We start from the raw sequence: 25,405 nt of genomic DNA, 5'->3' as shown, positions 1-25,405 counted from the left end.
TGTGAATTAAAGGCATGACATTTTCCAACACTGAGCCATACATAAAATAACAAGAGTTTTAAAAAAAACCCTATAAGTAGGTTTCTTAGTTACTATAAAATAATTAAATTACAACATAAGAATGGATAAAGAAAATGTGGTACATATACGCAATGGAGTACTACTCAGCAGAGAAAAACAATGACATCATGAGGATTGCAGGCAAATGGATGGAAATAGAAAATATCATCCTGAGTGAGGTAACCCAGACTCAGAAGGACAAACATGGTATGTACTCACTCATAAGTGGATACCAGATGTAAAGCAAAGGATAACCAGATTGCAACCCACAGCTCCATGGAGGCTAACTAATAAGGAGGACCCTAGGAAGGATGCATGGATCACCCAGGGATGGAGAAATGGATGAGATCTACATGAGCAAACTGGGGGTGAGAGGAGTAATGGAGGGCAAGGGATGGGGGATAAGAGCTTACGGGAGCGGGAGGCTCGAGCTGGAACAGGAACAGAGTAGGAGAGCAAGGAAAGAGATACCATGATAAATGAAGACACCAGGGGAACAGGGAGAAGCAGAGTGCTAGGGAGGTTCCCAGGAATCCACAAGGATGACTCCACCATAGACTACTGGCAATAGTCGAGAGGGTTCCTGAGCTGGCCTACTCTGGTGATCGATGGCTGAATACCCTAACTGTCATCATAGAACCCTCATCCAGTGACTGATGGAAGCAGATGCAGAGATCCACAGCCGGGTTCCAGGAGTCCAATCGATGAGAGAGAGGAGGGATTCTATAAGTAAGGGATATCGAGACCATGATTGGAAAAAGTACAGAGACAACTAGCCAAACTAGTGGAAACACATGAACTGTGGACCAATAGCTGAGGAGCCCCCATGGTACTGGACCAGGCCCTCTGGATAAGCGAGACATTTTTTTAGCTTGAACTGTTTAGGGGGCCCCCAGACAGTGGGATCCGGACCTATCCCTAGTGCATGAGCTGGGTTTTTGGAGCCTAGTGCCTATGGTGGGACACTTTGTACAGCCTTGGTGCAGGGAGGAGGGGCTTGGACCTGCCTCAACTGAATGTACCAGGCTCTGCTGACTCCCCATGGGAGACCTTGCCTTGGAGGAGGTGGGAATGGGGAGTGGGTTGGGGGGAAAGACTCGGGGACAAGAGGAGGGAGGACAGGGGAATCTTGGTTGGTATGTAAAATGAATAGAAAAGCTCTTAATTAAAATATATATATATATATATATATATATGGAAAAAAAGAAAAAAATCCTATAAGTAGGTTTCTTAGTTACTATAAAATTACAACATAAGCAATTAATAATTAAAATAAGCAATTAGTAATAATCAACAGAAGTAATTAGTATGTGAAAGCACAGCCTGACAGGGTGGAGACTATGGTTACCCTTCCCCCACGTCAGCTACTAAGAATTACAGCCAAGACACCCCAGATCTACCATAGATGATACAGGCTCTCTAAGACTCAATTGCCTTATTTTTTTTTTTTTTTTTTTTTGTGTGTGTGTGTGTGTGTGTGTGTGTGTGTGTGTGTGTGTGTGTACATGAAAGCCAGGAGACAACTGTTGAGGGTTGACACTTAAACCTTCTAACTGGCCTGGAACTCACCAAGTAGTCTAGGCTGGCTAGCTGGTGAATGTCAAGGATCTGTTTGCCTCTGCCTCCCCAGCTCTGAGACTACAAGTGTGTGCCACCACGCCCAGCTCTTTATACGCAGGTTCTGGGGGTTGAACTCGGGTCCCTCTGCTGCAGGGCAAGCACTGGGCTGACTGAGCCATCTCCCCAGGGCAATTGCCTCCTTTTGAACGTGGTGGCAACCCTATCTTGAAAAGCAGTAGTTGTTACTATCCGAGAGGGTGTGGATCAAATTCTTGGCCAACCCAGGCACTTTCAAGACTAAGTTTGGCTCTTAATAATCTCTTTGTTCATTGTACAAACATTTACTTTGCTCCGTGTTATGGTGTGTGTAGGAAACGCCCCCCACAGGCTCATGTGGTGAAGGCCGAGTGTCCAGTTGGCAGTGCCATTTTTGGAGGGGTTGGGTTGCAGGGAGTCGGTCCCTGAGGGTTTAGAATTTGAGGGCTATCTGGTCTGTGGCAGTATTCTGTCTCCTGGCCACCACAGGGTGACCAGCCTCTGCCACATGCTCTTGACACGAATGTGTCTTCCTTGTCTTGATGTCGAGTGCCCCGAGTCATCTGACTTAACCATCTGCAGCTGTGAACCAAAGTAAATCCCTCCCCCTTAAACTGCTTCCCTTGGGTAGGTCTCAGAGTAAGGAAAAAAATGACCAAGGCACTGTGACTATGCCCTCACAATGCTGTGACCTCAGGAGAGTAAGTCGGCAGGATCAAAGGCGAGACCTCTGTACCCAAGAAGCTGGCAGTTGCACAGTGGGGGTGCAGGCGGAATCTGTGACAAACGCATACTAAGCCAGATGGGGTGAACTCCCAGGGAGGAAGTGAGGGGTGGGAGGCTGATGCCATCCTTCCAGGAACTTCTCCCATGGTGGCCACACCAACTCATTAGCGCCCCCTAGTGAACACTGCTCTCCAGGTTACCTGCACGGTGGAGTGCAGAAACGCCACTGTGTAGAGCATGGGTTTCCACATGGGTAAGTTACTGATGTCCAGAAGGTCTTGGTTGATCCCAGCGAATGTCCTTTTCAGGCCTGCCCGAACACCTTGGGGTGGCTCATTTGTAAACTTGAGAGAAGTCTGTTGGGAGAAGTAGTTGTCTTACTGTTACAAAGTACTATAAAGAATGCAACTGAAATCATGGTATGGGGGCTGGAGAGATGGCTCAGTGGTTAAGAACACTGGCTGCTCTTGCAGAGGACCCAGGTTCAGTTCCCAGCACCCATAAGGTAGCTTCCAACTGTCTCTATAACCCCAATCCCTGGTCTCCATGGGCACTGCATGCATGTGGCACACATACGTAAATACAGCCAAAACAACCATATACATATAATGAATCAATTAATTAATAAAAGAGAAATCATGATATGTTAGGTAACAACAACAACATGCTTGTAGCATAGTGGGCTGGAATTCGTCAGAGTAAAAGCCAATTACATTTGATTGGTGAACAAATTAATATGGCCTTAGAATTCTTTTGTGGAAGTACTATATAAGCCTGATGATTCTGGTCAAGATTAATATGCCCTGTTGTGTTCCCTCATTTAAAAGTTTCATGACATTTATTTATTCTTCGGGTGGCCCAGCAGATGCCACAGTGCGCACATGAAAGTCAGAGTACAACTTGTAGGAACCTGTTCTTTCCTTCTACCACGTGGTTCTGAAGAGCAAACTCAGGCTGTCGAGCTTGGTGACAAGCACCTTTATCTAAGGAATCCTCTTGCCCTTCCCACCCACCCTTCAGTGCCGTCGATCATGAATCATGCCGTGGACTTGGTTAACTCTCAGTCACAAACCTGGAGTAATGTAATTGGAAATCGGTCGTGGGGCTCAGTGGTTATCCATACTCGGAAAGAGTCCTCCATGGATTCTGTGGTCAACAACGTCTCTAGTAATTCTTCCATGAATTCTAGACCAAGGTGACAATTTTGCAGTAATACCCAACCACCCTGTATCCAAAAACAAAACAAAACAAAAAAGAGCTCATATTTATTTTTTATATCTTGTGATTATTTTACCAAAACAAAATGTACCATTTCAAAAATAAGTTTGCTTACGGCATGATTGTTTTATTTTGAGCCTATATTTACTAATTTAAAAAAAAAGCTGCATGTTAATACTGTCATCTGTCCCTGGCCCAATGTGGTGACTTGAAGTCAAGTGGCTAAGGAGTGACGATGTTGCACCTGGCTCCTCAGAGATTAGAAATGAAAACTTGAGTGTGTGCGCCATCTAATGGTGAGGTTGGTAACTTGCACAGCCTTGCTTAACGTATGTCAGAATCCATGCAGCCTCAAACCACCAAGACAGCTTCACAGTCATCCATAAAAGAGCTTGTCACCTTCTGAAAGTCAGAGGTGATGTATGTGGTGGCCATTTGCTAACCGAGCTCTAAATCGTCATCACTTTTCCCAGGGACTCCTGAGAACATAATTTATTAAGCTCCACCTAAACGGTTAAATAAAGCAGTTTTTAACCGTCAGTCAGTCAGAAACAATCGCTCCCCCTATGAAAACAAGACCAGCCACTCACTTGCTGGGTCAGTGCCTGGCTCTACTGTTCAGGCTGGCCTTGAACTCATCGTGTAGCCTAGGCTAGCCTTGAACTCTCAAGTCTCTTTCTCCTGACCTCCAAGTACTGAAATTACAGGTACGCTTCACCGTGCCCAGTACATCAACATTTTAATATTTAGATGTAACTACTATGGTAGACTAGATAACTGCATCTATAAACTGTCAAATGCAGTAATGCATGATAATGTACTTAAAACGTGCCTTCAACTGGGAGGAAAAAATCTGAGTCGAGCTGGCTCACGCAGCAAAGAGGATGGATGCACTGGGCTCATAGAGACTTCTCTAGGAGAAGATGGAACTCAGCATCATGAATGCAGTACTTCCTGGTCCTTTACTCGGTATTCAACAACATCAGACGTGTTTGAAATCTGGGGTTTCTCAAGGTCACAGTACGGCCACACTTGTATTTGTTATTTTTTTTTCTTTCTGATAATGCCATTATCAATACATTGTGAGAAACAGATATGGAAGTTACAAAAACTATCACCCCAAAGAAGCTGAAAGTAAATTTAATATTTAAATTAAAATTTTCCCATTCACTGAAACTACAAAAAGGATCACTCTTGCCCAAAGTAGAAGAGACAAATCACCCAAAGGGGTGGAAGACTTGACTCACGTAGAAATAATTGCACATCATTGCCTTGATATATAAATTAAATATAATTTATTATTGAATTTAATTAGGTGATAAAGATTAAGGCTTAGGGCACTTGAGAATTAATGACCAGCTTGAAATTTTGATGAGCTAAGTAGAGCTTTGGACCATTAACCCTCACTGGTCATTAATTCCCAGGGGAAAGCCATGACAAAGTCGCCACAGACATGATGAGACCAAACACTTTAAAACAAACCAAGATTTTTGTCTTACTTTTATAAATTACACCCTTTCTTATTACAGCTGAGATGGCTATCTGCAAAGCATTTCTAGAAAGTTAACGATCTGTGTATTTATTAGGCACAACGCCAACCACTTCTCAACATTCCACTTCCATAAAAATCATCATCAATATTTAAACAGAAAGTCCTCAACTATTTCTTATTTGCCCGCAACGATCCATTAATGAAAAATGAAAGCCCGCCTTTAACTGAAAATTGAAATTTAACTGTCCTGATTTGTCCCTTTATTAATAGTGATCATGAAATTCCAAAATGGCTGGAGCTGTAACCTTAGGAACCAGATGTTGTTCCTTCCAGATGGTAAATGGATGGATGGATGGATGGATAGATGGATGGATGGATGGATGGATGGGTAGATGGATGGATGAATGGGTAGATGGATGGAATGAAACAGAAAAACAAAGGTGAATGTGGACCATAGAAAACAGCCAGCTTGAAAAGGACATAGAAAACAGTCCTTCCCATAGAGCTCTAAGGAGGAAACTGCCTTGAGATGTAAGGTTCACAGACAACCAAAGGTCTGACTCTGCATCAACAAGAATGGGAAAAGAACATCAGAGGAAGGAAGCTTCCAATCACCATGGCTTTCCAAGGTAGACCAGATGGACGGAGGAATTGGAACACTTAGGTCAAAATGGTGATGGCTCCTGGTTGCATACCTGTTGCATGGACATCTGAATCAGCTTTCGAGCATGCACTTCTTGCCCTTGTCCCATTGAGATAGTTCTACATTCTGCAACACAAGAAGCTCACAATGACAAGATGTCAATTTTACCACGGTCTCCCTCCCTCCTTTCCTCTCAGAAGGACCTGGCTTTCCATGGTGCTGACCAGAAAATGTGCTGCACAAAGAAATGAAGATACCAAAACCAGAGGGAGGGTGGGATATGACGGCAAAAGACACAGGTTGGACTCCAAAAGAGTGTACATGCATGTATGCATGTGTTTATGTGTGCATATGTGAGCGCACGCTCCTGTGTGTGTGTGTGTGTGTGTGTGTGTGTGTGTGTGTGTGTGTATGTGTGTGTCTAATTTGGGGTCTTTCATTTTGCTCTCTTGATTTGTTTACTTGCTTTTAGCCAGCTGCATACTGATTAAATTATTGCCATTTGATAAAGCTTTAAAAATTTAGGAGTGTTCATTTCCAATTACTGTTTTTTCTTTTCGAGCTTTTGTGGCTATTCTTGTCCATCTATGCTTCTGATGATTTAATATCTTCCTGGGATCCAATTAGGGGAAAATGATGTTTGAATTTCAATTAGACTTATATTCAATTTATAGACTAATCTATAAAATATTGACACCTTTACAATATTGAATTCTTATGCTGGGAATCAGTTTTAACTCTATTTATTTGAATTAATTTTCTATGTCACTGAGAAAGTTTTATATTTTTCCTTAAATGGGTATTTTTAAAAATGACCCATTTCATCTTTATTGCGAAGTTAATGGAATTTTTTACATTTTATTTTTACAAGAAAGCACAATTGATTTTTTTAAAAAATATTTATGTTGTGAGTAGTCACCTTACTGAACTGTTCTATTAAGTAGGATAATTTTCAGTTGATTCATTTGTGGTTTTAAGCTAGACAATTACATTGTCTGAGAGTAATGGTGGCATTTTTGGTCCCTCCTTTTCAGTAGTTACATCTTTTATTTATGATCCTCACAATACGTTAGCTATATCTTCCGCAAGGACGTTTAATCACCGTGGCAGTGGGCAGACATCTTTGTCTCAAGTCTGACTTTAATGGGTATGTCTCAGTTGTTCACCAGCGAGTCTGGGGCTGATGTCTGCGACACATCTATCACTTCATAGGGTAGTCTGCTCCTAACTTTGCAAAGTCAAATATGGATGTTGAACTTTTTAAAAAATGATCTTACTATCGTGTGTGTGTGTGTGTGTGTGTGTGTGTGTGTGTGTGTGTGTGTGTCCTTCTGGCTGACTGTGTGTGTGTGTGTGTGTGTGTGTGTGTGTGTGTGTGTGTGTGCATGTGTGTGCATATGTATGCCTTGGCCTAAGTGTGGAGGTCAGAGGACAACTTGCTAGAGTTGGTTGTCACCTTCCACCTTTATGTGAGTTCCGGGAATTGAACTCAGATCATCAGTCTTGGCAGCAGACACCTTTTTCAGCTGAGCCCTCTCACTGACCATGAAATGCTTTCTAATCTTTATCAAGTAAAGGAATCAACTCTGTAAGTACAGTTATAGTGACTTTATATACCAATGCCAACAACACCCAGGTTCCCTGAGTACGCGGATATAGGATAGTGCAAGCCTGTTACCATGTCCCCATCCTTGAGTGCCCCTGACTCCATCACTGCTGACATGTTTAGGCGCTACAATTCTTTGTCCTGACTCCCCTCCCTGGGATAATATTCTTTCTGTCTCCTATTGGTAATGAAAAAATATATCTAATATCAAGAATGTGGTGCTCCTTTATAGGGGGTCAGGGCTGGAGAGATGGCTCAGAGGCTAAGAGGCTAACTTGCTAACTTGCTACTCTCAGAGAGGACCCAAGTTCAGTCCCCAGCCCCCACATCAGGCAGTTCACAGTTGCCTGTAAGTCCAGCTCCAGGCAATTCAACACCTTCTCCCAGCCTCTGTGGGTACCCACATTCACACACACACACATCTACACACAGACACACATGGACACACAATTAAAAATAAGATCTTAAAGAACGTGGTGCTTTCTCCAGAATCTGTGCAGCTATGAACCTATGAGCCATCACTTACTCCTACAGAATGTGACTACAGTTGTCGCACATCCTGTTCAGTTCTGTTCACATCTGTCTTCTCCAGCTGTGTTCTGTTTATCCCCAAACCTCTGAGTGACTCATTACTGACTTGTTATTGAACGAAAGCGTGAACAAATGAATCCCTGGTCATCAGACATTACAGTAATGGTTCCAGTTTTTCAGTTGGTAACAAAATACGCTTCGGTGTCATTTTATATAAACATGGCAGCAGCAGACAATTGCTCCTCGTTGCTCTTGCTACCTGCTGGCCGACAGTACGGCCATCTGCTGATAAAACAATCTGTAATAGATATAGCTTTATTCCTTGGCTGCTCAAAGACACCTGTGTCTCAGGTACAAATGAATAAAAAGAAGGGGGAAAAGCTCAATTTTTAAGTATAGCTTTGTTTCATACACAATTTCCTTTTTCTCATTCTTTCTTTTTAGACAGGGTCACAGTATGTAACCCTGACTGGCCTGAGACTCACTGTGGTGATATTTTATTTGTATGTTAATAAATAAAGTTTGTCTGGAGATCAGAGGAAACAGCAAGCCATTTTAAGTAAACACAAAAGTCAGGCAGTGGCAGCACACGCCCTTAATCCAATCACTTGGCAGGCAGGGTCTCTGTATATTCAAGGCCACACTAAGGAACAGAGCCAAGTGTGGTGACACATGCCTTTAATTCCAGTACCAACCATAGACTTGGAGGTCTGTACAGACAGGAAGTGATGAGGAAGTGAGGTAGCTGGACTAAGAGCCAATGAGAGGGCAGAACAGCAAGGCAATAAAGGCGTAGGTAGACAGGAAGTAGCACTTTGGAAGCTGCGGCATGGTGAGGAAAGGTTGGCTGGTAGCTATTCCTACTTCCCTGATCTCTAAGGCTTTCACCCCTATATTTGGCTCCGTGTTTTTTATTTAATAAGACCACTTAGAAATTCATCTACAACTCACTCTGTAGATCAGGGTAGCCTTGAACTCACAGAGATCTGCCTGCCTCTGCCTCCCGAGTGCCAGGTTAAAGATGTACACCACCAAGCCTGGCCATAGATACTTCTCTAAGAATCACCTATGAATGGTGATATTCAGAGCAAACACAGGTATGCTGTTAAATTTCATACCCAGCTTCAGTTTTTTGGCCAGTGCATCAATCTGGATGGTGGGGTCAGAGCCCATGGACAGGAAACAAATCAGAGGTGTGTGTGTATCACTCTCTTCCCACGTCTTCTCCAGATTCAGGATAACTGGTTCTGTGTACTTCTCCTCAAGAGAGTCAGCGATGTATTTTCTTGCTTGGAAAACGGTGCGGTCTGGGCACCACGATCTTGAAATGAATAAAAAAAAATTAGAAGAAGTAAGTTCAACATGCTCCCCCTCTGTCTCTATCTAATTCCGAAGGTGTGAAGGTCACACATTTAATTAACACAGGGATAGCAAGCGAATCCTCCCTTCCACCGGGCTGTGTGAGAGGGGCGGCAAGCTTTGCCATCCCTGGATGAGCACAGATTTAATCGTGTGAGGTTTTGGTGCCAGGCACTGGCAGGGAGCAGGGTAGAGTCAGTAACAACAGAGTGTCCTCTGCCAGCCTCAGTCCGTGGTGGAGGCTGACCTGCCACGGACTCTGAAGCTCTGCTGTCTTCAGAGAGGATGGAGGTGCCCAAGAGGCCAGAAGTAAGCTCTCAGCAAGCATCTGTGTTCAGGCCATCTGTGTGTCACACACCCTGACAGACTCAACACTCACAGACACACCGAATAAATAGATGCCAGACAGCTGATCATTTAGATTCGAGGTGCTGTCTCTCAAACAGATTCTCACTTATCAGTTAATGACACGGCTCGTGTGACATGGGTCCAGTTTTAAAATGATGGGTAAAAGACAAATGTGCTTATTTCAGTGAAAACAAGTAACCCTTTCATACTCTGCTGAGCAGGAAGTCACCACTGCGGCCACTCTGATCACCCTCATGGGTGACAAAAGCCAGCAAACAGCATTTCCAACGGCAAGCTCTAATTTTCTAATGTGCTACATTAGGAAACATAAAACGTCCCTAAATAATCCACCTCTGTTATTCATAGTGTGTGTGTGTGTGTGTGTGTGTGTGTGTGTGTGTGTGTGTGTGTGTGTGTAGGTGTGTTTGTGTGTGTATTTGTGTATGTGTATTTGTATGTGTGTGTGTGTGCGTGTGCTTGTGCACAAACAACAGCAAGAGTGTGGAGATCAGAGGATAACTCGCTGGAGTTGACTCTCTCCTTCTACAGTGTGGGTCCAGGGAACCAAACTCAGTTGGTCAGGCTTGGCAGCAAGCCTTCTACCCACTGAGCCCTCTCACCAGCCCAAGTTCCATCATTTTTTTTTTACAGAGGTAAATTCAATAATGAATGATTCACCCAATATCAAATGGATAAAGGAGACATAAAAACATTTTCTTTCCTGTGTTCACTACAAAGCACTACTGTTAATATATTGCTGAACTAGACCCCTTCCCCGCCGTCATTCATTGTCAAGGAACTGCGGGGCTGCTCCCCCACGCAACACACAGAACAGTGGGGACGCGACAATGTTGACTGCGGAGGTCAGACCTGGGACGAGGGACAGTGAGTGATGCTTCCAGGTCTTGCTGGCTCTGTGCTCACCTGATGAGCAGGAGCTTGCGGCAGGTATCCAGGGAATCGTTATATCCATCAGGGATGATCTCCTCCTCCGGGGCATCTTTGTCAAACCAGCTCTTCCACCCCTTCTCATTCCGAGATATCTACGAGTAAAAGCCGATAAGCAAGCCACAAGACTGCGTGAGATGGGAATGTGCCAGACCTTCCAAAGGACCCCAGAGAGCCACTCTTGCACGCTCTTCCCTTACAAAGCCCAACAACCCACTACTGTTTACAAAGGCCTGACTAACAGATACAGTGTAACTACTGCTTCCAGTTTTGTTAATTGCCTTCCGGGGCTGTTCCCTACAGTTAGAACAACGTATCAGCGACACAATGGTTAGCCAGGATGACAACAGACCAAGGCTTCTCAATCATGACACAGTGACACTCGGGGAAGGGCATTTTTTATAAAGTGCAGGGCTGTCCTGGGCATGGTAGTGTAACCACACTGGCAGGCAGACGCTTGTGTCCCTCCCTATGGTTAACATATTCAAACCACGGGACCCTAGAAATTGGAATTTCACCCAGGAACCGCATGCTAGGAGAAGGGAGGGCTGGGGTCCTGGAAGCAGCCAGAGGAATGAATGTGCCTCACGGAGAATGATTGACAACTTGTTAGGCCACCGTGCAGCCGAGACCGGAGCTGACACAGTGGTGGAGTCAGTGACGGGCAGGTTGACACTGTGAGCTGGCCTGCTCATACTGTGAGCTAGCCTGCTCATACTGTGAGCTAGCCTGCTCATACTGTGAGCTAGCCTGCTCATACTGTGAGCTAGCCTGCTCACTCAGGCACACATTTTGACGTCGACAGTTTAAACCTGAATCCTATATCACACCCCTAAAGACAGATTGGGAGCAGGGAGTCACCAGATCTCTTTGTCCCTCTTCTCAATGTGGCTACATTGAATCTCATTTTTCTGCTTTCCACTATTAATTCGTCTCTTTAATTGGCTTATTGGGACAGGCGGTTGAGCCTGTGAGCACAGGCTCTAACCCTAATCGATTTGGTAACAGTAAGCATGCTTCGGAGCATCTCCGGCCTCTACCCACTAGATGCCAGTAGCATCCCTGCCTTTGAGTTGGAATAATCAAAAATATCTCCAGGCACTACCACATACCCTGCTGGGGGTGGCACAAAATGGCCCTCCACTGAGAACCACGGATGTGGACCAATTCCCCCGAATGCTGATCTCTACTTAAAAATAGCAAGAGAAGCCAAAAATCCAAACTTTTATTTTCCTAGAGAGACCTTAAAGCTGAGAGCGGGCGAAGTCTCTCCAAGTGGTCTCAAGTATCTGCTCATCGGGACGCATGCAGCGGACCTAGGGGGTTCAGAAGCATTAAAAGGTGCCCCTGCTGCCCAAGAGCCATTGAGTCTAATTATAAACCCTGCACTGCTGAGCCTGTCCCATAATCCTCAGCAACGGCCAGGCTGGGGTCCTCGGAATATGGTTTGTCAGCACTTTTGAGAAACCTATGGTGAGCATTAAAAGCAGACGGCAGAAGTTCACATCTCAGATCCTATGTGCCAGGCCTACAGACTGAACTTTTTCTTAGATATTCTCTCTCTCTCTCTCTCTCTCTCTCTCTCTCTCTCTCTCTCCCCTTTCCCTATCTCCCTCTCCCTCTCCCTCTCCCTCTCCTTCACACCCCCCTCCCCCGCATGTATGGTATATGGGTTGTGAATCTGAGCCACTCAGCAGGCACAAGTCCTTATCAGGTGACTTCCTCCATCACTCTCCATCTCAGTTTTTGAGGCAGGGTCCCTCACTGAACCTGGAACTCACCATTTCAGCTGGCCTGGCTGGCCTGCAGGCCCCAGTGGTCCTGCTGTCTCTGTTTCCCAAGCGCTGGGATTGTGGACACAGCACCAAGTCTCCTGGGTTTTTTGTTTATTTGTTTTGGGGGTTTGTTTTTTTTTTTAAAGGATTCTTTTTAAAAAAAAAAAAAGATTTATTTATTTATTATGTATACAGTGTTCTGCTTGCATGAATCCCTGCAGGACAGAAGAGGGCACCAGATCTCATTACAGATGGTTGTGAGCCACCATGTGGTTGCTGGGAATTGAACTCAGGACCTCTGGAAGAGCAGCCAGTGCTCTTAACCTCTGAGCCATCTCTCCAGCCGAGGGGTTTGTTTTTTAAACGTAGGTCCCGAGGGTCTGATGGCAGGTCCCCTTGCGTGCGTGGCTAGCACGTCACGGACTGCGCCATCTGCCCAGCCTCTGGTTTCTACCCTTCTTATCTGGGGCCCAGAGAGGTGGGAAACCACTCAAAGCTGTGCATTCTGTGAGATTCATAGAAGAGGACACGGCAGAGAGTGGGTTGTTAACCAGACTCGATAAACTCTGCAGATCAATTGCTTCAGCCTTGTCCCTGGGGCAGTATGAGATAAGGGAGGGGTTTTGAAGTGCATCTAAACAGCCCCCTGAAGACTGCAGTGACTTGTTGCTCTTCCACCTTATTCTCAGGGGTAGATCAAACCCAGAGGTCCTAGATATGGCGAGTATCTCTATCCAGTGTACCCTGGGGACTCTGCATTTGTCCTCTGAGGCTGCCAGGCCCACCAGGCATCTGCCTGGGCTTCTAAACTCTGGTTTTCCTGCTTACGTGGCAAGCGCTTTAACCACTGAGCCATTACTCCAGGTCACTTTATGTCTGCACCAATAAGCTAATTTGATATTTTGTAAAAGTACACCATCCTCTTGATTTGACTCCAATTCGAATTCGCAAGCAGAAGTAAAATGCAAAAGCATTGATACAATGGAAGGGTCCACTCACCCAATCCTTATACATCTGGGTGTAACTCAAGCAGGACTGGAGAAAGAACCCTTGGGGGCTGGGGTAAGGGAATAGGCCGGAAGGGATGGACTGGGGGCAGCTGCGCTGGTAAAGCACCTGCCAAGCTATCCATGAGGCCCCGAGTTAATCCCCAGCACCCATGTAAAAGGCTGGCCGTGGAGGCCTGTGCTTATAATGCCAACACCGGGGAAGCAGAGGCAGTAGATCCCTAGGACTCTGTCCCAGACAACCTACCCTACTTGGTGAGTAAGACGGATGGAGCGAGAGGAACGACACCCAAGGTAAACCTCTGGCTCCTACATGCATGTGCCCACATGTGCATGCATAGTTGAGCACACACACACAAACCCTCTGTCCACCATGTAGAAGGAAGGTTTATTCCCAATGCCTATGAAGAGCTCCCTTTGAAGTCCGTCCATCCACACCCCACGTCCCCGGCCCAGGAGGCCACAGTCTTGGCTTTAATTCCGTGGTTCTCAGCCTGTGAGTCAAGACCCCTTTAGGGATTGAATCCCTTTCACAAGGATCAACTAAGACCATCAGAAAACACAGATATTTACATTGTGATTCATTATAGTATATGAAGTAACAATGAAAATAACTTTATGGTTGGGTGACACCATGACATGAGGAACTGTATTAAAGGGTCGCAGCGTTAGGAAAGTTGAGAACCACTGATTTAATCTTTGTTTTGCTTTCAAGGCAGGGTCTCACTATGTCAGTCAGAATGGCCTGAACACCTGGTTCCCCTGCCTCAGTCTCCGGTGAACTGGGATTGTAGGTGGGTCCCACCGCAACCATCTAAATCCATACTTTTATTTGCTGTTCCTCTGGGGGTAGAAACTGTCACTAGGAGGCCCTGGTTGACCAACCTACTGTGTTTTGATCTGCAGACCTGTTTTTATTCAGCCCCTCTTCCTTTACCTGGTTCATAATTTCTGCAAACTGGGGGAGCTTGCTGAGCTCCACAAGGTTCAGCCACGTCATGTCCAGGATCCAGCGAAAGGGTTTGGGGGGACACGCCTTCAGGTCCAGAGCGGCTCCGCCTGGGGAGACATGAAAGACACGTCAATCACACCAGACACGTCAATCACGCCAGCCTGCTATTCACTTTTAGAAATTTATTTTCCCAGTCACAAAAGTGAGATACCAATGAGCTCTTCTTGAATGGGTGTGGTGGTTTACATTTTTATTTAGCCACCTGAGAGTTGTAAAATTTTTGCCAATGGATAGGATGACCTTTCTTTGTGTGACTTTTATAATTGTCTTTTAGTCCCCATCACTCCTCCAGTTCTACACTCGATAATATTTCCCACCAGGCTAAATAGATGGTTAGATAAACAGACAGACAGAGGGAGGAAATTAAAGGGAGTGGAAGAGGGAGGAAGATCAGAGTTAGGTTTCTTTCTAGTGGCAATGTGTTCAAATCATTCATTCATTCATTCATTCATTCATTCATGATATGGGCACTGAAGAGAAGGGGAAGCAAGGACAGCTTACAGATAAGCAAAGACTTAAAAGAATATGAAGAGGGTTCAACAGTGCCGTCATGGAGCCTGTAGGCCGCCAAAGAATGTGAGTGTACCACAGCAGGCCATGTTTAAAACTGCATCACCATGCTGGGCAGTGGTGGTGCACACCTTTAATCCCAGCACTCGAGGGGCAGAGCCGGGTGTATCTCTGTGAGTTCGAGGCCAGCCTGGTCTACAGAGCAAGATCCAGGACAGGCACCAAAACAACACGGAGAAACCTTGTCTCGAAAAACAAAACAAAACAAAAACAAAAACAAAAACAAAAACAAATCATCAGTCAAAGTGAGCATACGCAAGATGGGCATTCTTAAGCAAAATAGAGGGTTATCTTTACAGTTTTGAAAGTTCTTAGCTGGATGTCCTTAGTGGCATTGTCTTGTAACTGAAGCTCCACTATTATTAAGTCAGATGCATGCAAAACAGTGATTCTTACACTAGCTTGGTGAGTGTGTGTGAATGGGGCACACATATGCACAACTGCTCACACAGGCCAAACAGGCCAAAGGGAGGCATCAGACTCCCTGGAGCTGGAGCTACAGGCAGTCATGAGCTACCCAACAACCTTGAGTCTCTTTCTCTCTCTCTCTCTCTCTCTCTCTCTCTCTCTCTCTCTCTCTCTCTCTCCTTTTTTCATCTGTCAGATGAGAGTAACAGAATAATGGAGTAGCAGGACTCTACCATGTGGCTGCTGTGAGGTTACAAAAAGCCATGTCATCATTAGTGATTATTTTGACATTTAATTTGTATCCTCCTCATATTTTGTAAGACTCGGGTCCTATGAGCAGCTTATGAGAACCCCTGGGGTTCTATTGCAAAAACAAAGATACTATCTTTCTAGAATAAACCGGCAAGGAAACAGAGCTGTCCGTTGATCCATAGCGCAGGTTTGCCCCCGGTATCCATTTTCCAAAGTGCCCTGACATCCTCAGCTAGAGAAGAAAGTCAAAGGCACCTTACAAATACCACAGAAAACAAGAAATAATTGATACCTAAGAACTGTCACTCCTGGGAAATCAAACATTGCCGTGGCCATAAATATCACTAGTTCTCCCTTGAGTATGGAGTTCACAATGATAAAAAAAAAAAGTCCATGATATAAGAGTCTATTTGTTAACTCTATGAAAAAGCATTAAAAAAAAATAAGCCATACTATCCTTTAAAAAATAATTCCATCAAAATGTAAGCCAGTTCAAAACTAAAGCAGACCGTACAATAAACCAGCTTTGTCCAGAAAATACCCTCCTTTTCTGCTGAACTTATTGTAGTTCTGTCAATCAACCCATCGCGCAATTCCAAATTAATCTTCCTAAAGCACTGCTTTGTTCCTGCCATATCCCTGCCCATAAAACACTCAAAGGCTCCCCACTGCCAACTGAATTGGACCCGAAGTCCCCTTGCCGGCTGTGCTGGCCCTCTGCAATCTCGCTCTCCACCGTGATGAAATGGGCTCACAAATATGCCCCCACCACAGCCCAGGGGAGCGCCCATCTTCCTGTGGTAAGGTACTCGCCCCCATCCCAGGAAACCACCCCTCACGTGTCCTTCCGCGTCTTGGCGCCTCTCACTCACAAACCCTCTTTCAAAGAGGCCTGCCTCTTTTGACAAATCTTCCTGGTCTGACCGGGTGCCTTTAATGAGGAGTGAAGAGAGAGCGCGAGGGTTTGTCTGAATGGGAGAGCATCTCAAAGCTGCATGTGTCTCAGTCACCGGCTGTGCCCCCGGGCCCTCTTGGTTTCATCAGTGACTAGTTGACTAGTAGGACGGGAGGCTGTGGTCGGCATCCCAGTCACCTAGTCTCCAGCACAACATTCTCTTGCTCCACAGCATCCTGTTTGAGCACAGGTCTCTGCTGCGTGCCAGCCTGCCCCATATTTCCACACCACCACAAACAAAGAAGAAACCAAACACGGTGATGTAACTAAAAACGCAGAGTTAGGACTAGCCCAAATTTTTGGTAAACAGAACTATATTAATGGAAATCGGAAGAGGGCAGAGGAGGGCGAGAGGGAGACTAGGGGAACAATCCTGCTTTCATCCGGGTACCACACTGTTTCCCTCTGACATCCCTGGAATGGCATCGAAGTATATTCAAAGAGCCCATCAGAGCCAGAGTCCCGCCCCCCCCCCCCCCCCACGCTCCAAGCCGACCCCGCCACACTCCAAGCATGTTACCTTTAATCAGAGCCTGAAACTCTTTGTGCTTAACTGTCCCCCTCTGAAGATCAATCTTTAACGTCATGAGGAGTACAAAGAGGAATTTGTGGTTTTCATACAGGCCTCTCACTGAGTATGTAAAGACTTCGTACGTCAGGTACTCGATGATATTTGTAATTCTTTTTTGAGGTAGTGGGGACTTTTCAGATCTGCAATCCATTTTTAAAATCAAAGAGATTAAAAAAACAATTTCTTAAAGACTAGAAATAATAAAACGTGTGTGTGTGTGTGTGTGTGTGTGTGTGTGTGTGTGTGTGTGTGTGTGTGTGTGTGTAGGTATGTCTATGCCACCAGAGGTTGACATCTGGTGTCTGGTATCTGCCTCAATCAATCACCACCATATTTTTTTAAGAACTATTTTTTATTTTTAAGTGTATGTGTGCAGTTGCCCATGGAGGCCAGGAGAGGGCATCATATCACCTAAAACTAGAGTTATAGGAGCGAGTTGTGAGCACCAGATGTGGGTGCTGGGAACCAAACTCCAGTCCTTTGTAAGAACAGAATGTTCTTAAATACTGGGCCATCTCTCTAGTCCCCACCTTATTTTTTGAGACAGGGTCTCTCACTGGACTTGGAGCTCACTGATTGGCTACACTGGCTAGCCAGGGAGCTCCAGCGATCCAAATCCAGTTCTATTTCCAAGCATGGGTTTACAGACGTCTACTGCCACGCCCAGGTCATTTATGTGGGTGCTGATAGCCTGAACTCAAGTCTTCATGCTTCTGTGGCAGAGACTTCATAGACTGAGCCACACACCACACACAAACACACACACACACACACACACACACACCGGCCTCCAACACAAAACTTTAACTTACCACTTTGGAAATGACCAAGGGGAAGGTGGGAAGGACTTGCCTGGCCATGGACTGGTCGAATAACTTCAGGAACTGAGCCAGCGAGGTCTGGTACATGATGTTGACCATGCTCATCTCTGTGATGAGGAAATAAAGGATGCTGCCACGGGTGGCCGCAGGCCGGAACTCCTCCTGAGCTGTGTTGATCTTGATCTCCGTTTCTGCGGCCACGTGGAGCTTTTCGCTCACTTCGGCTGCCGTCTGCTTGGTGATGCGCAGGACACCAATGAGAGACTCGTCGTCCACCAAGGAACCTGAGCGTCAAAGAAGCAGGCACAGAAGGGACTTACCGAAGAACAAGAGGGCCGTTTCAGACATAACGCCATTGTCTAACCTGGCTCACCCAGAGACCACAGGAAGGAACTCAACACACCAAAGGGTCCCTGGCCCAACCACCACTCAGAGCCTGAATCCTCCGACATTCCCACTGAGGGCTCTTCATCCTCCTCTACCTGAAAACCAGAAGCAAAAGACAATAGGACAATCTCTGTTTTGATTGTGTGTGTACACGTGCGTGCAAGTGTGTGTGTGTGTGTGTGTGTGTGTGTGTGTGTTCTCGTTCACTTGTGTGCAGGTACATGACAACCTCAGGTGTGGTTCCCTCTGAGTCTGCCCCCCCCCACCACCACCTTGTATTTTGAGACAGGGTCTCTCACTTGGCCTGAGACTTACCATGTCTGGTCAGTGAGGCTCAGAAATCTGCTTGTCTCGACCTCCCCACGCTGAGGTTACATGCATGTACTACCACGTCTGGCCTTTTAAATATGGATTCTGGTGGACTTAACTCAGGTCCATCCTCTTGCTTGACAAGTCAAGCACATTATTGGCTGAACCATCTCCCCTGCCCAATAGGTTCAAATGTTTTAAGACAACGACATGTCTCCAATGGTATCAGCGTCACCTGTGAGATCAACTTTCACCCTATTATCACCTTGGCAACTCTCCCCAAGGTGTCTGCCGGTCATATATCCTGTGTCTGAGGGTGCAAGCTGATGCATGCACTGTACCCAGGCTGATGAGCTGACAGATGAGTGGGACATTCTCTCCCCACTTCTTGAGTGAAAGAGTCCTTGTTAGGTATAACCAACTCTATGCCTCTAACAAGAATAAACTGGGATATAGTGGAAGTGTCTCACCAAGAAAAAACAATCTAATTTTCAGTTTTCCTTCACTATTGTTCTTAATGGAAATAACCCATTTATCACAACATGTTCCGTTAGGATACGGGAAAGCATCGGTGGCATGTTAAGCTCATGGGCTCCACATCTGCAAACAGCAGCAGGAAGTTCTGGGAGGTTGACAGGTGTCTAGAAAGGCTGAGTGACGTTGGCTAACATGCCATGTCTAAGGTGAGAGACCAACATCATTAGCCTTACAGCAGGAAGGCCCTGCTCTAGAACATTCTTAGCTAGACAAGGGAACTTGCCCTTGGCTCCACTTGCTAGCATTCAGAACAGGCAGAAGTCACTGCATCAACAGATGTCCAATTTCACCAGCAAAAGCAGAGAAACAAAGACCTGCTTTCCGCTGAGTTCATGGTAGGCATGCATGTGGGTAGGTGTGTGTGTGTGTGTGTGTGTGTGTGTGTGTAACGTGTGTTTGGGCCATGCTATCCCATAGCCAGAATCATAGCTCCTTTTTTAAGGTTTTGAGACAAGTTCTCATTAATATACCCCAAGCTGGTCTCACATTCTCAATCCCTATGCTCCAGCCTCCTAAGTAGCTGGGATTACAGGTATGTGCCACCATGCCTGGCCTTGAGGGCTTCCTAATGGTATCATCATTCTAGGACATTGAGGTTTTGTTTTCTTCCGATCCAGGGATTAAAGTGACAAGGGGATGGACTCACACCTCAGGGGAGAATTGAACTGGGCCGCTGTGATTTGTCTATAAGAACGCTACTGTGTTGCTGAGTCTCTCTTCTTTGCATAAAATTTGGGGGTTGGTTTGTTTAGAGTCAACATCTTGCCGGGTAGCCCCGACTGACCTGGTGCTTTCTCTGAAGCCCTGGCTGCCCTCAGCCATCCTCCTTCCTCGGGTACTCCTCCCAAGGGCTGGGATGACAGGTCTACACAGAAAAATCTTTTTTCTGCCGTGTATTACAGAGAGGGCATCTCCTCCATCTGGGGTGCGGTATAATGATTCTGGCTACCCAGAGGAGGCACTACCCTTGACTTCTAAGTGGGAGCCATCGGAGATGAGCCAGGCCCTTGGGTAGCCACGTTTTCCTGACACAAATGGCATGTGCTGTACGTGACCCATCATAGTCACTTCATTTCAACGCTAAATGAAAGAGCTGATTGATTGATAAAAAAAAAAACATAAAAATAAAAAAGATGGAACACACGAGTGTCCTTTGGGCAAGCAAATGAGGCCATCATGAGCTCCTGGGTCCCACTCAGGAGCCCTTGTTTTTCTCAGGAGAGGGTGATTGTATCGACAAGATGGTGCTAGTCTCATCCGCTGACTCCAGCTGCTAATTCAGACATCAGATTCTCCGGGATGCTTCTTTAATGTCTACACGGAAACCACCCCGCCTGCTTCTGCATCGGGAAGTTGGCTATTTCCTCACATCTGTGGTCACCGGTGGCCTTGAAGGGAGTGCAAGTAAACACACTCCTTCCCGGGGAGCCGTGGCTTGATCTCCTCTTAATGACCCGGTACCTTTCGTGGCGCTCAGTTTATACAGCAGATTATCCTCCAGCTCCTTCATTTTCCGCTTATTGAAGGTGACGTCCTCCAGAAGCTTAACCCTCTCCGACTCCAGCTCCTGTCATTAAGACACAAACAGACGAACCTGGGACTCCTCATCACCGGGGCTTACAGAAAACCAGGTTCGCCGGCGTTCTAGCAGCAACGGCAAAGGGCTAAACAAAACTGCGTTTTGAATGACGGACAAAATGATTATCATCAGTCAAACCAATTTATATTTCTGTTTCTTGGGATAATTGAGAGCACGATGCCCAGTGACACTAACATGTCATAGTGCTGGGGCTGAGAGACGGCCCAGTCAGTAAATTGCCTAGTGGACCATCATGAGAACCTGAGTTCAGATCCCTGGAGACTTGACTCCTAACCTGAGAACCAGGACATTGTCCTCCTGCAGTGTCAAAGTCCTCTCTCACGCCCAGCATGTTTAACAGTGACAGACATTCTTGCAAAGTCTAAATGAAAGTGACCTTAATAATATTCATCGTTTTTCTTATCATTTCTTCACATACGTGAAGGGGTGTGCATGTGTGCATATGTTTGTTTTTGCATGTGCTGTGGCTGGTGCATGTGTGTGGGTGTGCATGCAAGGTTGATGTTTGGGATCACCCTGAATTGCTCTTCTACCGTAAAGTTTCACTGAAGCCAAGTTTCTCACTGAACCCAGAGATCACAGATGTGGCTAGTTTTGCTACTCAGCGGGTGGGCAACCATGGAGGTGCTGCACTTCTGGGGATCTGAACTCTCTAAGTACTTTAACCCCAGAGCCACCTCCCTGGCCCCACATCCCAGAAATCTGACATTAATAGAGTCTAAATGAAAATAATGTTAACAATATTCTTGTGTGTGTGTGTGTGTGTGTGTGTGTGTGTGTGTGTGTGTGTGTGTGTGTGTGTTGTTCTTCAGGCAGGGTCTCCTGGGGCCCAGGCTGGCCTTGAACTCACCATGGAGCTGAGGATGACCTTGAACTTTTGATTCTCCTGGTCCCACCTCCCTCGTGCTGGGATCACGGGCCTGTGCTCTCTCTCTCTCTCTCTCTCTCTGTCTCTCTCTCTCTCTCTCTCACACACACACACACACACACACTCTGTTTACGCATTGCACTTGATCGTTTTGTGCGGGCTGAGCAAGTGCTCCACCCACTGAGCCACACCCTAGCCCTCTGTGACACTCTCATTGCAGTTTGTCCTCATCTATATGCAAAATCACACTTTGCATTTAGCATTATATTTCACGGTAAATCAAAGCGCTAACTTGAGAACGCTCCTTGCAAAACTGCTCCGGAAACCCCACTAACTCGAGAAGTCTTCTGAAAGCAAACAGACCATCAAAAGCTACAGCCCAGCTCTGAGTCAAACGTCTGCCACGGTTTCAATCAGTCTGCCGAAAGGTTATCTTCATCCAGAATGTGGCATCTAACAGGCAGGAGCACTTAAATTCTTGAGAGCAGAGGCTTCACCCAACAACGTGCTGACTTTCACTCACATCCCTGATTGTGCATCTGGGCAAGGCGAGACCCTGTGTAGTGAGTGTCCCAGTACCACACACGGCTCCTCACTGCCGAGATGGACCTCACAGGCTGTCCTCCAACCCTGACTAGTGTCCCCACCGTCCTGCAGACAGACTGTGGGGTTTGCTGGGGTGCTGAGGAGTGTGGCTATGCTTGCGGGAGACCAGTTAAAGAGCTGTTTGCACTGAGATGATCATCTCTGGGGATGGCAGGTGGCTGAGCTGGCCAAGTGCCTGCTACACAGGCATGAGGACTTGGGGCCGGGTTCCCCAGCACCTGTGTAGAAAGCTGGGCTCAGTGGAGCGTGCCAGTAACTGCGGTGCTGGAGCACAGGATACCGGGGGTGGGGGGGTGGGAGTCTCAGGGGCTTGCTGGACAGTTGGCCTGGCCTAACTGGTGAGTTCCAGATTCAGTGATGGAATCTGTCTCAAAAAATAAGAAGCAGAATAACCAAGGAAGACACCTGACATTGGTCTCTGGCCTTCACATGCACATGTGTACGCATATATGAACATACACCCTCACATGCACATATGTGCACATATATGAACACATACACACACACACACCCCTTCACATGCACATATGTGTGCACACATCTGAACACAAACACATGTAGGAAAACCCAAACAATGAAGTCACACTCAGTCAGGTGTCCTGGCACAGTGGGCCTATGTGAAGTTCCTGAGGAGTTTCCAGGAGGCCTTGGGAAATGCACCTGTTGTCACGGAGGGGGACCCTCATCCTCTCTGCCCTCTGGAGGTTCCGGAGCAGGGCTGTTAGGAGGGGACACACTGCTTAGGCAGTGTGTCTTCAGCGCTCTCCGGCCAGGCTGGTCCAAGCATGCCAGTGGGCATTTCAAAGAGGAATCCAAGTTAAAGAAGAGGTTATGTGGGGCACTGTGGAGACCGTCAGGTGACACCGCCTCATGGGAGCGCTATACCAACCAGAAACATTCAAAAGAGACCAGCACCTGGGCGACCGCAGGAGACTTGTTTTCAACAACTGACACCGTGTGTGCCTGGGAGGTGATGGAGGTGTAAGGAAGGTTAGGGGTTGGGACGGTCTGCCCCTTGGGGGGACCAGGTAAGCAAGGAGGATGCCGTTGCTATTTGCTTATGAAGGAGAGTTGGTACCATGTCTCTTTACCTCCTGGAGTCTCCCTCCTCATTCCACAGCCCTCTACCCATGCTTCCCCTTCCCTCTCTTCCCCGGCCATTCTCTTCCTCACGTCTCCTCCCCCATTTTATGCCTCTTTGCTCATATTATCTCTCACCTTGCCTTTTCCTTGAAAACTAAAATGAATTATATCAAAGTAAGTGTAAACTATCTTGTGCTTTATGCAAATACAGCTAATATATGCAAATATATTTTGTGCATAAAACTGAGTTTTCTGAACATCTTAAAAGATACACTGGTCTCATATCTACCTCTTAAAATATTACGGGCCTAAGGTGTTCTTTGCTTCACCAATACTCTTAGTTATACCTAATTGATTTCCCCCCCTCCAATGCAAATTTCATTTGAAATATTGTTCCCTATATCATTACATTATTACACTGTAATATCTGAAATCCCAACAGTTGGGTAATGGCCATCCAGGGGAATTTTCTTTTCTCTGGGATCATTGTTTTTATTAAATTTTTCAGGTGTCTCCAGACAATACACAGCACTATGGATTAAAATGTGCAGAATCAATATACCTGAAGATATAAGAAGAGAAGCATGAAGTGGGGTGTGTGTGTGTGTGTGTGTGTGTGTGTGTGTGTGTGTGTGTGTATGTGTGTTATCTGGGGATGGAGGATAACTGAATCATATAATTTTCTAATAGAAATTACCACTGAGAAAGAAATATTTTCTTATGCTAACACGAGGAAATATGATTGGCCTTTATTTTCCATATATTTGCTATAACAACATCCTAACCTATTTTATTTTTTACACTTATTTATTTGTTTGTTTGTTTATTGGAAGGGGCATGCAACAACCTAAGAGTTGATCCCCTCCTTCCACCATGTGGGTCCCAGGGATCGAACTCAGGTCTTCAGGCTTGGTAGCAAGCCCCTTTACCTGCTGAGCCATCTCACCGACCCTCCTAATCAATGTCAAACACTTATTGTGAGTTAGAACTTTTACGCTGAGAGCAGTTACCTGTTTCTCTGTTAGAATGACCCTCCTGAGTAACTGGTTCTCAAGTCCCTTCATGGTGACAGTGAAATCAATGACGGATGTCTTGGCGTTGATCTCGGGGGTAAAGGCAGGATTCGGTAACTTCGTGGTGATGTAAAGTTTAAATGTGTCCATGATGTCACATTCCTTATCACCGACTTTCACCTACACAAGTTCAAACGCAAAATTAAAAACAGATTAAAGTTGCCCAAACAAGACCTGCACGATGATACCAGTCGAAATACCAACGTGGATGGGAGAAATCTCACGGGGCCCACTTCTGGAGGAAAAGCTACAGGCAAGGAATGGCTGCTGAGAGGGGGAGAGACAAGGCCGTTGATAACTCATCCAATCCCAAGTGATCAGCCCTAAGCACATTACATATGAGTGGCACTAAATGGTCTCAGTAGGTTGCATGTAGGTGTGTGTGCCGTGGGTGCGTGCGTGTGTGTGCGTGTGTGTGTGTGTGTGTGTGTGTGTGTGTGTGTGTGTGTGACAAGGATAACTGAAGAAGAGGTCATGGACTCTAGAGTATGGAGAAGGACACAGGAGATGCTAGAACAGGGAGAGGGAAGGGTGGAAAATGATGTAAATACTCAAGCACAAAATTCTAAAACAAAATTTTCATCTAAATTTTTAAAAGGATACCAATGTTTAACCCGAAAGAAAGAAAACAGTTGGAAAGATGGGGAGAACACTGGGGATTTGAGATAGGAACGGGTTTCCCAGGGGTCAAGGCTGTTGACATGTGAGTGAACTGGGAAGGAGAGTTGGGAAATTTTAATCACGGATCTTAAATAACAAAGCCTGTCCAACGTAGAGTAACTCCAGTTTGTTCTGCCTGGAGAGGCTCTTAGCTACCATCCAAAGCAAATCAAAAGAAAAACTGATCCAAACCCAACAGGGAATAAAGGAAAATCTAGACATGTCTCAGACCTGACTTTAAAATTCCAGCATTTATCACTCCCACCAATTTTCTTATTTTCCCCTAGATGGTGACATTATATCTGACTGCAGAACTTTGTAGAAATTATCACTTCTTTTCTGCATTCCACAGTCATATCTCCAACATATTTGACAACAGAGTCA

General features: G+C 45.9%; 1 protein-coding gene across 1 annotated transcript in view; it reads right to left on the bottom strand.

The window, feature by feature from the left end:
* The window catches only part of Dnah8 (dynein axonemal heavy chain 8), a 227,096-nt gene that overhangs the window by 56,257 nt on the left and 145,434 nt on the right, over positions 1-25,405 (bottom strand). Inside the window, exons 72-81 of the mRNA XM_052744492.1 lie at positions 24,299-24,481; positions 20,593-20,698; positions 17,930-18,182; positions 17,027-17,217; positions 14,247-14,368; positions 10,504-10,622; positions 8,991-9,193; positions 5,788-5,861; positions 3,455-3,607; positions 2,583-2,738 (exon numbers count right to left, since the gene is read on the bottom strand). Of these exons, the coding sequence (XP_052600452.1) occupies positions 2,583-2,738; positions 3,455-3,607; positions 5,788-5,861; positions 8,991-9,193; positions 10,504-10,622; positions 14,247-14,368; positions 17,027-17,217; positions 17,930-18,182; positions 20,593-20,698; positions 24,299-24,481 (1,560 nt within the window). The remainder of the gene's footprint in view (positions 1-2,582; positions 2,739-3,454; positions 3,608-5,787; positions 5,862-8,990; positions 9,194-10,503; positions 10,623-14,246; positions 14,369-17,026; positions 17,218-17,929; positions 18,183-20,592; positions 20,699-24,298; positions 24,482-25,405) is intronic.

This window comes from Peromyscus californicus, unplaced genomic scaffold, assembly GCF_007827085.1.
Source record: "Peromyscus californicus insignis strain IS unplaced genomic scaffold, ASM782708v3 Scaffold_19__1_contigs__length_69161282, whole genome shotgun sequence".
NCBI lineage: Eukaryota > Metazoa > Chordata > Mammalia > Rodentia > Cricetidae > Peromyscus > Peromyscus californicus.
This window is presented reverse-complemented; position numbering and strand designations above follow the sequence as displayed.